The sequence below is a fragment of the Brassica napus genome, chromosome C2 (genome assembly GCF_020379485.1).
Source record: "Brassica napus cultivar Da-Ae chromosome C2, Da-Ae, whole genome shotgun sequence".
Classification (NCBI taxonomy): Eukaryota; Viridiplantae; Streptophyta; class Magnoliopsida; order Brassicales; family Brassicaceae; genus Brassica; species Brassica napus.
The window spans coordinates 11,543,518-11,557,186 of NC_063445.1; the positions used below are offsets into that span (position 1 = coordinate 11,543,518).

The 13,669-nt window shown below is 34.3% G+C and overlaps 3 protein-coding genes across 3 annotated transcripts; 1 reads left to right on the forward strand and 2 right to left on the reverse strand.

The window, feature by feature from the left end:
• Positions 1–690: 690 nt before the first annotated feature.
• On the reverse strand, positions 691–1,602 carry LOC106379297. The gene is made up of 2 exons (XM_013819294.2): positions 1,212–1,602; positions 691–976 (listed from the first exon to the last, which is right to left on the reverse strand). Exons 1-2 carry the CDS (start codon positions 1,332–1,334, stop codon positions 878–880), a joined length of 222 nt encoding a protein of 73 aa, XP_013674748.1. The 5' UTR covers positions 1,335–1,602; the 3' UTR covers positions 691–877.
• Positions 1,603–3,122: 1,520 nt separating this feature from the next.
• On the forward strand, positions 3,123–7,020 carry LOC106380340 (putative FBD-associated F-box protein At5g53635). Its single transcript, XM_048748061.1, has 3 exons — positions 3,123–5,183; positions 5,316–5,456; positions 5,564–7,020. The coding sequence occupies exons 1-3, from the start codon at positions 4,230–4,232 to the stop codon at positions 5,843–5,845; spliced, it is 1,377 nt and encodes a 458-aa protein (XP_048604018.1). The 5' UTR covers positions 3,123–4,229; the 3' UTR covers positions 5,846–7,020.
• Positions 7,021–11,160: 4,140 nt separating this feature from the next.
• LOC125581261 (auxin-responsive protein SAUR32-like) lies at positions 11,161–12,061 on the reverse strand. Its single transcript, XM_048746351.1, has one exon. It carries the CDS (start codon positions 11,824–11,826, stop codon positions 11,440–11,442), a length of 387 nt encoding a protein of 128 aa, XP_048602308.1. The 5' UTR covers positions 11,827–12,061; the 3' UTR covers positions 11,161–11,439.
• Positions 12,062–13,669: the final 1,608 nt, after the last annotated feature.

The following is a 13,669-nucleotide window of genomic DNA, read 5'->3' on the forward strand; positions in this document are numbered from 1 at the left end:
AATTTTACAAATTAATTTTTTTGAACACAACAAAATAACTTAAATTAAACTATTAATAATTAAAATAAAATATTTTTAAACTCTAAACTTTACATTTTAAATCTTCATATTAATCAAAAATATTACAAAATAACAACAAATATTGTTAACAAAAAATATTTCAACTAAATCATAAAATAATATATATAAAATAGAACACAAATAATCATTGTTTTGGATATACATGTTTTTAAGTCGGGTACAAACTAGTTCTTATCGGGCCAGGTCTATTCGGGTCGATTTTTTTCAGGTTCGGATCTATTTGGACCGGTTTTTTTCGGTTCCAATTCTTTCGGGTAAAAGAAATTTGGATCCAAAAGATACTTGTAAATTTTCGGTTTGATTTCGGATCAGTTATTTTCGGGTCGGTTCGGATTTTTCAGGTGCAGGTTAAAATGCGCAAGCCTACTCCAAACCGTGAGTGAGATTGCGGAACTTCTGCTCAGGTTAATTGGGTCTTAACCCACCAAGATATTAGGCTCCTTGGTTCGGCCCATAATTGATTTTTCACGAGATACCAGATCAGTATTCTTATGGTCTTGCTTATTAAGCTACTACGGTACTATCTGTAAATCCAAGTTTAAAGGGTGGCCTAGATGAAATTTGATTTGAGCAAAGATCAGGATTCCACCGACTTAAGATCGAAAACAATAAACTGAAACATAAATTTTTGAAATGGCAAAAGTATTACAGCAAGTTTCAATCCATTGTTGACTACATTAACTTCATTGTTTGATAACAGTAGTCATACAGGAACTTTCAAGTTTATTCATAAACGCGAAAAAGAGCAACTCAAATAAACAACATCATCAGCAAGAAAGAGAGTATGAAACATATACTAATCAGTTGTTGTCTGAGGAAGCTGAGGAGCTTCACTTCTTCTCAAGCTCTCAAGAGTAGAGATCTTTGTATCCAGAGAGTCATGAAAAGCCTTTGCCTGTGAGAAACAGAGATCATATTATGAAACACTCGAGAGCATGTTCATGTATACAACCAAGAAACCCTAATTCCTAATTCATATATGAATATCAAAATTGAGTGATTTACTAAAACAAAAAGAATAAATATATATATATATATATGAAACCTGGAAGCTATTCGCAGATAAAATCTAGAGAGGAATAACTTCTACGAAAGAAATGAGGAAACATAAATCGAATTCGATTGCAAACCTGGTGAGAAATCGATTCGTGAGCGACTTTGTAATCCTTGTAGAGAACAGATAGGCCGATCAAAGACGCGGTCGCAGCTCCGGCGAAGAAAGATGCCATTCTCACCCTCAACACGTACCCCATCTCCTTCTTCTTCTTCCTCTTCCTCTTCCTTTCTCAAATCTCTCCGATTCTACAATTTTAAAAAGCGACCAGCACAGACCCGAAACGACGTCGTTATAGGCAGAAGTAATGATCCCTCAGGTATTACTAAAACGGCGTCGTTGAGACGTTATAATCTTTCTACAAATCCACACAATTATCCCTCCCTCCACCATAAATATGGGATTAACTAACTTTGGTTAGCTCTAATACCCAACAAGGCATCGCAGAGACAGATCGATCAAACAATTCATCGCCAGACTTACCAGTGTGTATTATGATCACGCTTCACGCATCAGAGTGTAACACAGTTTGGAGTGGGCCGGGCCTGAGTCCAATGCCCAAGTTAGAGATCTCTTCTATTTGGTCCGTACGATGAAGCAAGTATTACAACTCTCTTCGACTGGTTAAAGCCATTGGCGTAAGCTTCATAAAAAAACAATGTAAAAACGGACGGTTATGAACTTCCATGGCCGTCTCTTACCAGGTCAAACCAAAACATTTATGAAGATTTTCTATGGTATAAAAACTCATTTGATTTTAGTTTATCGTATCCAGACATAACAAATCTTCAAGTAGTACACTTAAATATCTGAAATTATACCAAACGGATTGGTGGGTTCAAAATAGCCTTCATTCCGCAACCGGCTTAAGAGAAACGGTATCGAACCAAAAAACTAACATATAAAACGATGTCGTTAATATCCTATTTCCACGCACGGATCAGTAGTATCTTAGAGAAACCGTAGATCAATGTTTAATGGGATTCTTTGGGTGGGTAAAGTTCTCAGTGGAATATAACAACCCGTGTCTTAACTTTTAGTTACAAAAAATAAAAATCGGCTTTTAAACACCCTAAGAACTCGCATTAAACATACTCTAATGAATAGTATCTTCCAACAGATATCTCAAATACAAAACAATATTATTTTAATACATTAGGCAATTCTCTTAAATAACTCTTTTTTAAATTTTATCACAAAAATAGTTCTAAAAAATGACCAAATTAACCAATTTTTATTTTTTATTTTTTAAAATTTAAAACTCTATCCTCAAAATTTCATTTCTTAGCTTTAAATTTTTTGTATAGATTAGTTAATCCTAGGATAAAAATATATTTTTACATTTTAATAAAATTTATTTTTGTCAATTTCTTCATTGAAGTCTATATATTTTTGTGACAAAATGTTAAAAAAGGCTATCAAAAGGAATTTCTCTAATACATTTGTAAAACATAATTAGTTTTTTTAGTTGTCAAAAAAAGTTAAGTTTTTTTTTCTAACATAATTAGTTTTTATTTTGGGATAATTTGCAAAATACCCTATTTAGGATTTGAAATTTGATAATTGCATTTTCTATTTTAACTTTTGAAAAATACACTTCTTTAATTATGAATTGATTTTTTTACCCAAGATATAATTCGAAATTAATATATAAATTCGAAATTAATAAAATAATATCATTAAAATTAGATAAATATGTGTGTTAAGATAAATATGTTATTTTACCATTTAAATTTTACAATAACAAAGATAAACATGTGAATTATGACTTGTTTTGATTTTATCATGATGTTTATACAGATTTCCCTTTATTTTATTTTCTTCAACTTACATAAATAAGTCATGTTGTTAAAAAAGAAAAACAAGTCACGTTTGTTTCTACAAAATTTTCATCTTCTCTACTGGAGCCAAGTAAGTTCTAGCTAATATGATGTATTCAGATATGTATTTTTTTTTTTTGATTTTGAATATAAAAAAGAATTGCACTGATTATTATTCATCGGTTTGTTCTTCTTTTTTTACGTGTCATGAAAATCCAATAAATCTGTTTGAGCCAATGATTTGATTCATGTATCTTACAAATTTTTTAATGTATGTTGTTTATATAGAGATGGAGTACAAGATTCAAAAATGAAGTAATGAAAAAAGAAAGGCAGAAGAAGAACAAACACATACCAGCAATTTAAAGTCACATAAAACATATGGTGTTGCTTGCATTGAAGTCTTATCGAAAGATTACTTTCATGTGTATATGAAAGAGTTGGAAGAAATTCTGAACAGTGGATTCACAAATAATTCTCTATCTCTAATGATTTTCTTTTAAAATAATTTTTTTTAAAATTGTTTAACTGGAATTGATAACTATTAAGATTGGATAATTTGGTAAATTTATATATAGATAAGTGTATTTTTCAAAAAGCTTAAACAAGGGTGTATTTTTCAAATTATATTCTTTTGCATTTATCCAAATTTTCCCTTTTATTTTATATAAAACGATGCAATCAATTATATGTTGACTCATATATAGTTCAATTTTTGTTCAGAGAATATCTCAAAAGTTCTCATTGGATATATTCTACAAACAAAAAATATTCTCTTTCATTCTTTTTCATTTTATTTACTTTTTGAGATATCTTCACAATTTTACCATTGGAATTAATTTATCTTATAAATACAACCTCAATTACTTTGATTAGCTCTAGTAGCAAAAAGACAATCAATCGCACAGCGTTACGGGTGACGACGAAGTCGATTCGTTCGTGGTAGTCAGATTCCACCCCTTGGGCAAAATCACGGTTAGTTCGTGTTCTTCTTCTTTGCCGTCTTCTTTTACCGTTGGTTTCGTTCTAAATAACCACATCAGAAAACATGGAAAACATCGAAAACCTTAGCTCCTTATTATTATGTATTCAACCGAATGTTTGATGTATGTTATAATTAGTTTGATCTGGTTATGGAGCTTTAAAAACCTCTCTTCACTTGTTAGAGATTTTTTTTATTACGTTAGGTTAGTTAAGTCAAACTAATACTCTCTCTGAAACTTGTATTTTCAATATTTTGTTATGCAGAATAGTTTTGTTTAGATCGAAAAAACATGGTTCGTAAACTGAAAGCGAGTCAGGCTTGTCCCACGTTGACAAAAGATGCGATAAGCCAATTACCTAATGATTTGACATGCCAGATACTTTCTCTTCTCTCCACAAAGGAAGCTGTTAAGACTAGTGTTTTGTCTACTAGATGGAGACATCTTTGGCTTTCGCTTCCTTGTTTGGAGTTAAAATCCAGGGAGTTTTTAGATCTCAAAAACTTTACGAGTTTCGGCGACAGATTCTTCGATTCCACTAGGGTTTCATGCATACAGGAAGTCAAGTTAACGATTCATAAAAAAGACGTTAGTGATGGTTATTTTCTCACGTCATGGTTTGATGCAGCGGTTAAGCGTAAGATCCAACATCTACATGTTGGTTCTTACTCTTACGCAGACCGTAGATTTAACAAGATGCCGCAGAGAGTTTATAACTGTGAGACACTGGTATGCTTAAAGCTCTTTCAGGTGACCTTGTCTGATGCTGAGTTTGTTTCCTTACCTAGCCTGAAGACTATGCATTTAGAATATATCGAGTTTCCTAATGAGGCAACTTTTGAGACGCTTGTCTTATGCTCCCCCGTGCTGGAATGTTTAAAGATTGTCGTGGCTAGTGACGATGAAAAAGTATTTCGGGTGCACTCTCGGTCATTGAAGAGGCTCACTTTCGAACGAGTTTCTCCTTTCCTGTTTGATTCAGCAGGAGTTGTTATTGATGCTCCTCGTCTATGCTTTTTGAGCATCAACGATAACATATCAAAAAGTGTCATAATACACAAATTGGAGTCCAACGCCGTCTTACAAATGTCTCTCCTCGGTATCGTCTGTTTGGAAGAATTTGATGATGAGTTTTTCGACGATATTTATGAAGTAATCGTTTCATCGAAGATAAGTAACATCCACAAGTTTCTTCATGGGATCTCGATGGCTAGGAGTATGAAAATATGTAGAGGCACCTTAAAGGTATACACATTTTTTTTTTGGTACTGAGGTATACACTCTGATACACATATGTTAAATGTTGGTATAGGACATGTGCATTTTCTATCATGAAATCTTCTCACCCACGTTCTTTTTTTTTCATTTTGGTTCCAGATTATGTGTCACTACTCGAAACTCGAACCGTTTCCTCAGTTTAGTAACATGTCCTACCTGGATATCACTCTTTATCCACGCGATTTTAAATGGTTACCAGCCTTTCTTGAGAGCTTCCCAAACTTGAAGTACCTCGCCTTGGTGATGGTTTGCTAAACCCTATGTTATTTTTTTTTGGAGTAAAAATCTCTATAAAACTTGCGCATATTTTCTTAAGTTATAACCCTCTCTTTTTTTTTTCTCTCTAGGTATGCGATGACAGAAAAGGTGGTTTTAGTGAGGACATTGATCAAGTGAGTTTCTCATCTGTGCCTGAGTGTTTGCTATCGTCTCTTGAGTTTGTTGAGTTGATAGCACCAGTCCAGTATGATGTTGAATTGAAGCTGGTAAAGTACTTGTTAAAGAATTCGGCTGTCCTCGAGAAACTCATTCTACGTTTGGCTTCTTATAATTCAAGAAGAGACTATATGTTGAAGAAACTACTCAAAATACCAAGAGTCTCTACCAAATGTAAAGTCGTCATCCTCTGATTTGTAGTGAGAGTATCGTGAGGTTTGTCTCTGACATGTTAAAAGGTTGCAAGGCTTTTATTTGAAAAAAACATGGATGAAAATGAAACGGTTTTATGGATGTGCGTATCAGTTTTATGGCAACGGTTTTTGCTCGTACGGGTTTCTGGATATCCCAGGGTCCATTCTTTTTGCATTGATCTGAAATATCAAATTGAAAAACTTGGACTAGATTAACCGGATCTCTGCTAAAATATAAAAGGGAAAATTGTCGAACAAACTCTAACTCAAAAAGGGACTTTCATACTTTCATCTAAATATATATAAATATCAAACTTAGTTGATAAAACCATTTTAGCTACATGGTTATTTTTTAATTTTTTTGAAACATGCTACATGGTTATTCAACCATCAATAAGACACCTAAAGAACATTTGCCAAACAAATTTCTTTTGTATGACAAAGCTTTATGAGTTCTTTTCTTTTGTATTTGTAATTTCTATTTCACTAGACGCATGAGTTCTAATTTATTCTGGTTTTGAGATTGCTTGATTACATAGAGAAGAATACTTTGTAGGTTGTATATGTGGAATACTTTGTAGGTTGTAGGAAAAAAAAGAGGAAGACCATCTAAAGAGAAGCAGCAACCAGCAAAGAAAGCTAGCAGTTCTGCTCCTAAGATACCAAAACTCAAGAAATGAGGTAATGATTTCGATTCTGTTTTTTTTTTAAACACGTTAAGACAACAATTACATATATGAAACAGAGTAGTTTTGCTTATACGAGTTGGGTAATGTAAGGCCTTTGATAAATAGATTTCAGGATCTCTAGGAAGACACTAAACATGGCCTGGTTACTACTTCCTTCTTCACAGTTATGTATAAACTCTCATTAGAAAATATAAATAGAATAATGATGATTCATGTTGTACATGATTGCCTTTAAGCAGTTATGCTGAGGCCAAAAAACACAGAAAAAAAAGATATCAAACATCAAGACTGAAGAAGAAGAAGAAGTAGAAGCAAGTTCCTTACTCTGTTTCACGTAAATGCGAAAGCATTAAGATCAAGAACAGAGCAGTAAAATTATAGTCTCTTAACTTTACTAAAGTACCCCCCGTTTCCCCTGTAAACATAATTATCTACTTATCTGCTTCAGAGGTAAAATCGCCACTTTAACAAAAGTGGAGAGGGGCAGGGGGGTCTAGTATAATATGTCCACCAGTCTCTCTTTGATTTATAATCTCATCTCTGAGACTCTGACCAAAAGCGTGTCACATCTTCTAACAAAGGTAAAATGTTATTAATCTGTGAGCAAGGGTCCAAGTGTACCTCATGCGAATGTGTAACCGGACTAGTTATGCATCCTTAGGGGTGGGGTGGGGTGGGGTGGGGTGGGGTAGGGTAGGGGTTCTATAATATGTCCACCAGTCTCTCTTTGATTTATAATCTCATCTCTGAGACTCTGACCAAAAGCGTGTCACATTTCTAACAAAGTTAAAATGTTATCAATGTGAGCAAGGGTCCAAGTATACTTCATGCAAATGTGTAACCGGACTAGTAAATGCATCCTTAGAAGGAAGAGTGACCAATGGCTTTTTGGAAGTTGGCTCTGGATGATCTACAGTGTAGATTCTACACGAGATGTGGAAGAATTTTGCAGCAGCTTAATAATGTCCACCATTGGGATCTCTCATTTGTGACATGAGGCTCTTTTGTAATAGGAGCAGAATCTTGTACGGCTGAGGTGGTAATAAGCACCTTTTCTCCTTGTGACCAAGTGCACCATACCTTTCACATGCACTAGGAATCTAAGAGTATTCAACTTCTACCAAATAAATACTAATTTTCTTGTCATCAAGTGCAATGAACTTCGAAAATGGTTTATCCAACTCCACCTAAACTAGTATTTTTGCTTCTCTCACATTTGTTGGATCTAAACGGGGCTTGTGTGTAAGCATAGGCTCTTCCAAACCCGATGCTATGTGGCTGATTCCTTATCTAAAGAAGCAAGAAGCAAGAATCTGGAATATTCTTTAGAATTACCGACACCGGCAGGATTCCAAGGAGCCACAAAGAGTAAACAATCATCAACATGCCACACGCTTCTTTGAATAACCCCTTTACGAGTATTTTTATGGGGAAAATGGAATAAATATGACGAATTTTCCAACTTTCGGTAGGAAATCTTACATTTCCGACTCCATAACCTATTCAAAACTGCATGGATAAGACCTCCATGCGGATTTGAACACATATGAAACTGTCCAACAACATATTCTTCCTTGTTCTCCGGTCCTAATCTAAGTACCTTTGCGGGAATTGTGTCACTTGAGGTGTATCGTCCAGACGATAAGTTGGTTCAGTAGCACAGAAAAGGTTTCTAGAAAACTGGTTCATGCGTGCATCCCATGAAAAACGAAGACTACCATCTTCCTTAAGCGCTGGAAGCTGAATTGTTTTTACCGGTATTTAAGGCTTTGCTTTCTCAGGAAACAACATTTGTCCTTTCTTGGTCTTGGGACCATTTACGATAGCCTCACCGATCGCGAGAGATTATTGAGGCAAGGCCAACTAGGATCTGGAGTCGTAGCTTATTTTTCATCAGTCAACTACGTTGCAAGAGCTAGGTGGTATGTTTGCATCAACTCTTGTCGTCGAAGCTTCAATGGTCGTCTCCATGGTTGAAACAACTGAGCTTAGAGATGACACAAAGGTTCCGGAGTAGAGCACAGAACTAACCGGCAATGATATCTCGACAACGATTGAGATCGGGATATAAATGAAATATTAAAATATTAGCCAATTTCAATTTAAAGTTCATTAAAAAAAACAGGAGTTGAAGATTATAAACATTGCTTTAGGCCCAAATCAATTGTATATACACCCGCAGCTAAGGTTTCAACATTGCAACACCGTGAAAAGTTTTTGGGAGGAGGCAGAGCGATGTTTAACGAGAGGAATATATGGAGTCGACGTCGTCCCAGTAGTACTCGGCCTGAAAAGTATAAGAAGCTGCGTGATATGGAGCGCTGCTCTGAAAAAGTTCTCCTTTGCCCTTTTTTCAAAAAAAAAAAAAGATATGGAGCGCTGCGCCCGACAAGCCCGATTTAACAGAAGTTGGAGGAAGGTTATTATTATATACTTTTAATATATTTTCATATAGTATATCTCTGTAAAACGCGATTGAGAAAATTTCGGCTTTTGATTTTGATTCTCAATTACAGAAAAAGTCATCACTTGCTACTACCAATTCCACCATGCCCTGTCTGGATGCTCCTTTGGTGAAGGTTATTTACTTTAGTATTGAGAAATTTATATGTCATCTACGGCTTTTGTTATTTATTGATTTTGATTCTTAAATTATTGTTATTCATTGATTTGATTCTTAATTACAGAAAATGTCATCACTTACTACTACTTCCACCATGCCTGTCTTGATGCTCCTTTGGTAAAGTTTATTTACTTTAGTACTGAGAAAATTTATATGGCATCTTAAAGGCTTTTGTTGTTATTCATGGATTTGATTCTTAATTACAGAAAATGTCATCACCTCACGATGTCACTACTACTACCACCACCATGCCTCGGTCGCCATCAGGGTATATATACATTCATATATACATTTCATCTGTAATATATAGAGAGAGGCATCAACTGAGGTTTGCAGAGACCTAAATTACATAAGACAACAACAAGTAAACCAAGCGTTACTTCGGAATTTGACATTACCAATGATAGGACCTTCTTGAACAATGAAGTTTTTTTATTCCAATAAAATGAAATATTCAAACTAAAACGCCAATTCCTCGAAGTCCCTTCAATGTTCCAACGCGAATTTGATGAACATTTTTCTACACCATTGTCATGTTTACTAAATCTTATCTAGTCATTTGTATAATTGTAAATGAAAAGAACTATCATTAGTAAGCCTTACAAGGTGGCTGGTAATGTTGATGTATCAATCATATGATGGATGGAAGGAATACTCGAATCAGCTCTTTTGCAGTCACTTTTTTCCTACAAGTAGGACCCTGAGTAGGACATTTGTTTTGGCGAGATATTGCCATCTTTATACATCCCTTCCAGAAGATGTGACCGCATTTGGTTGGCATCTCCTCAGTAAACGGGCATGAAACTTTTGCATTTACTTTTTGAGACATGATCTTGTTCTTGATCAAAACAAGGTAGTCTTCTTGAACAAAAAAAAACGTTGGATTTGAGGGCGGGTAGGGTTACGCTTTGTCTCATCTCGGGATTATAGATGAACATTTTTCTGCAAACAATGTATAAAAACCTAGCCCCGAAGAATAACCATTTTGCGTCCTCCCATCCATGACAGACCCAATCCAAGTATTTTATGAGCCTTGTACTGAGATAAAAAAAAAAAAAAAAAATTTATATTGTAGTTATATTAGTGTAAATTTGAAAGCGTCCTAATCTATATATTTTTAGCAATTCAAGACCATATTTTCTTAAAGAAAGTTATCAAAAAGGAAAAAAGATACAATGCAAATGTATCACGAGCACCTGTTCTAAGCTGGTCCATGGCTTTGGACGAATACAACAAGATACTGTGAAACTCCGATGAAACCCTGATGTACCTGCAGTTAGAGTCAAAAAAATTAGTTTCTCAGATTGTAGTAAATCTTTGGATGCCCAATCCCACAAACTCCATGGTTTATAAGTTTTGAGATTGCTTATTACATGGTATCAGAGTTTAAATATTTGAATTTCTCGGTTGTAGTCTATCTTTGGATGTTCAGTCCAGTTTATATGTCTAATCGTGAAAGTGAAGAGTGTATTAAATGTTTGACTTCGAAAGTTAAACGCAAATAGCAATAACTAATATATAAGTGTATGTATAAAATCTTCGGCTGTTAAACTAGCTTTTGATTGTTTAAAATTAGTCCCTATGTATTACTTTAAATGATGTCATGATGTTTTAAGAGAGAAAAAATTGTTTCATTCTAACTGATGTTTCCAAAATAATGTCTGCTATTTATTATATTTTGATTTTCGTCAGTTATTATTTTGGGGCCAATAAATGCAAAATCAATATAGATACGCAATTATGTAAGTATCACAATGATTAGCCGTGGTAAGCGCACTAATTAGTTGACTAAATTAAATGTAAATATAATTTATGACGATCCCAATCAAAGTTACCATACAATGCTTTTTTTTTTTTTTTCTAATTCTAGGATTTTGTTGAATTTATCACTTTCGAAATAATAAAAAAGTAGAATATATTCGGGACACTTGGCGTGGTGGATGTAATCCTAACGAACAAAGCAATTTCTATAAGAAAAAGAACAACAAAAGCAACATGGTCCATGGCCAAACGCGTTAGAATCAATTACATAATTAAAAAATATTCCAAATAATAAATACAAATGGAACGTTATTCCAATCAGGCAATCACACATTGAAATTCCTTATTCCTCACGATTACATTAGTAAAAGATGAGAGAAGCATTCACATTCAATTGCACTCTGTATTTTTCATCATCATCACTAAGCAAACTAAACCAATCTCAAAAGAGAAGTCAAACCAAACCAAACCAATCAATTACATGTCAAACCAAACCAAACCAATGCCAAACACAGAGATCTTCAGAAACATCGCAGATGGTTGTTGTGGTGGTGGTGGCTATGGTTGTTGTGTCCGTTACCGTGACTATGACGGCGATGAATCTCCTCATCGATAATCTCCTGAACATGCTTAAACTTATCGACACGGCAAGGAATCGTAATCGGACCAGCGTGTTTGAAACCGTACTCTTCTTCAGCTTCTTTCAAGAGCCTCAAGAACAGAGGATGGTTCAAGAACATCAACGGAACAATGAATCTGTGTAGACCTTCTTCATCTCCCTCGTGGCCCACCATGATCGCAACACAGCCTTTAGGAACATGATGATGGTTATGATGATGGAGTATGTGGAGATGAGGAAAGTGAAACTTGAACACCATCTGTTTATGCACGTGTTCTTCAAAACCCATCAAAGAGATAGAATCTCTCTTACCAAACACTTATCGAGAAACACGAAGATTGATCGAAAGCGATTAACGACGGAGAAGAGCAGCTGGTGTTAAAAGACGGTGATAGAAAAGGGCCAAGGATCGACGGCAGAAGAGATTGTGAGAAGAAATATAGAGAGAGATGAGTCGGTGAGAGATCTAGGGATGTTGCTCATGATAGGCTAAGCATACATGTATGGTTTGATAAAATGTTTTTTTTTTTTGTGAGGAAGTTGCGAGGATAATGGAGATGTAAGCTTGTATATATATACATATTACACATCGGTTTAGGGCTTTGCTTTCACGCGCACACCGCTAAGGCTTTTTCTCCTATTTTGGTTTTGCTTTTTCGTGTTTTTTTAATTGATTAATGAGCTGGAAATTGACGTGGTAAAAGTTGCAGCATAGTTAGGAAGGGATTAGGGTTTACCGACTAAGCAGGCTTGTTAATTGTTTTAAAGGTCAAAAACGTTTTTCCTTTTATTTTTTTATCTAGTAAATGATTATCTTGGGTGGAAGCATGATATTCATTTTAGTGAGAAATTTAACATTAGTATTGAATGGTGCTTTTTTGATCAACTCACTACAAGAAAACATATTTATTACAAGGGTCATATTCCTTGTTAATTCGTTGTAATAGAAGGGTTACAACGAATTAACAAGGAATAGCGTTTCGTTGTAAAACGCCCGTCGTAATGCAAGATTCGTCGTAACTTCCATGTAACATTTACGACGAAATAAATTCGTTGTAAAAGCGAAAGAGAGTATTTCGTCGTAGTTTCGTAGTTACGTTTCATCGTAAAAGACTCGTATATTTTCCTTGTAAAGTCGTCTTTAAGTACTTGTACAATTTACGACGAATTTACAAGTCTTTTAATGTAAAGTCCTTGTAATATTTACGAGGAATTTACAAGTATTTCCTAGTAAATTTCTCGTAAAGATTACGAGGATTTTACAAGGAAGTACTTGTAAAATCCTCGTAATCTTTACGAGAAATTTACATCTCATTGTCATATTATTATATTATTATGAAATATTCAAAATCAAAATATATAATTTATAAAATAAAATATTGAAAATTAAAATATTTTTTTTTTAAATATATAAATGTCATAAAATAATATTCAAATTAATAATAGAAAACAAAAAAATTGAAAAATAAAAAGCTAAGGGAGAACGCCATCGAAGTAGTTGTTAGAGGTGTTTCTTCCTGGAGAGTCTCGTACTTCATCTATGGGCTCCGTCTCGAAGAGTAGGATGAAGTCGTCCTTGTGGCTTCATTGATGAAACTTATTCATACCGTCAGTTCCATCTTTTTAGGAGCCACCTTGAAAAAAGAAACATATTAATATAATTAATTACATAAAATTATAAGAAAATAAAATATATTTCATTTTTTTAAAAAATATCTAATCAGTCGTTTAAATGCCTCAACCTAATATTTGAATATAGTTTTGTTACCTAAAATTACCACCTAAACTAACCACCTAATCTAATTAACTAAACTAATCACCTAAACTAATTACCTAAACTAACCACCTAAACTAACCACCTAAACCTAAATTAATATTAAAAACAACATACCTTTGAGAGAAGGAGAGAAGTGGTTTGAGATGAATGAAGGAGGCATTCCTCATTCATGTTTCGAGTTTATATAAGAAAACAACATTCCTCGTAAAGTCGTCGTAATTTTACGAGGAATCTACCAGGCCCGCGTTTTTAGTGTTACGAGGAATCTACCAGGTCCGCGTTTTTAGAATTACAACGAATTTACAAGGAATATTTACGACGAATTTACAAGGAAAATTTTACAACGACTTTACAA

Excerpts from the sequence above, each read along its gene's own strand:
- LOC106379297 (XM_013819294.2), bottom strand. The coding sequence starts at position 1,334 with ATGGGGTACGTGTTGAGGGTGAGAATGGCATCTTTCTTCGCCGGAGCT. Across the intron at positions 977-1,211 it reads ACGAATCGATTTCTCACCAG|GCAAAGGCTTTTCATGACTC; the intron begins GTTTGCAATCGA and ends TGTTTCTCACAG.
- LOC106380340 (XM_048748061.1), top strand. The coding sequence starts at position 4,230 with ATGGTTCGTAAACTGAAAGCGAGTCAGGCTTGTCCCACGTTGACAAAA. Across the intron at positions 5,184-5,315 it reads TATGTAGAGGCACCTTAAAG|ATTATGTGTCACTACTCGAA; the intron begins GTATACACATTT and ends TTTTGGTTCCAG. Across the intron at positions 5,457-5,563 it reads ACTTGAAGTACCTCGCCTTG|GTATGCGATGACAGAAAAGG; the intron begins GTGATGGTTTGC and ends TTTTCTCTCTAG.
- LOC125581261 (XM_048746351.1), bottom strand. The coding sequence starts at position 11,826 with ATGGGTTTTGAAGAACACGTGCATAAACAGATGGTGTTCAAGTTTCAC.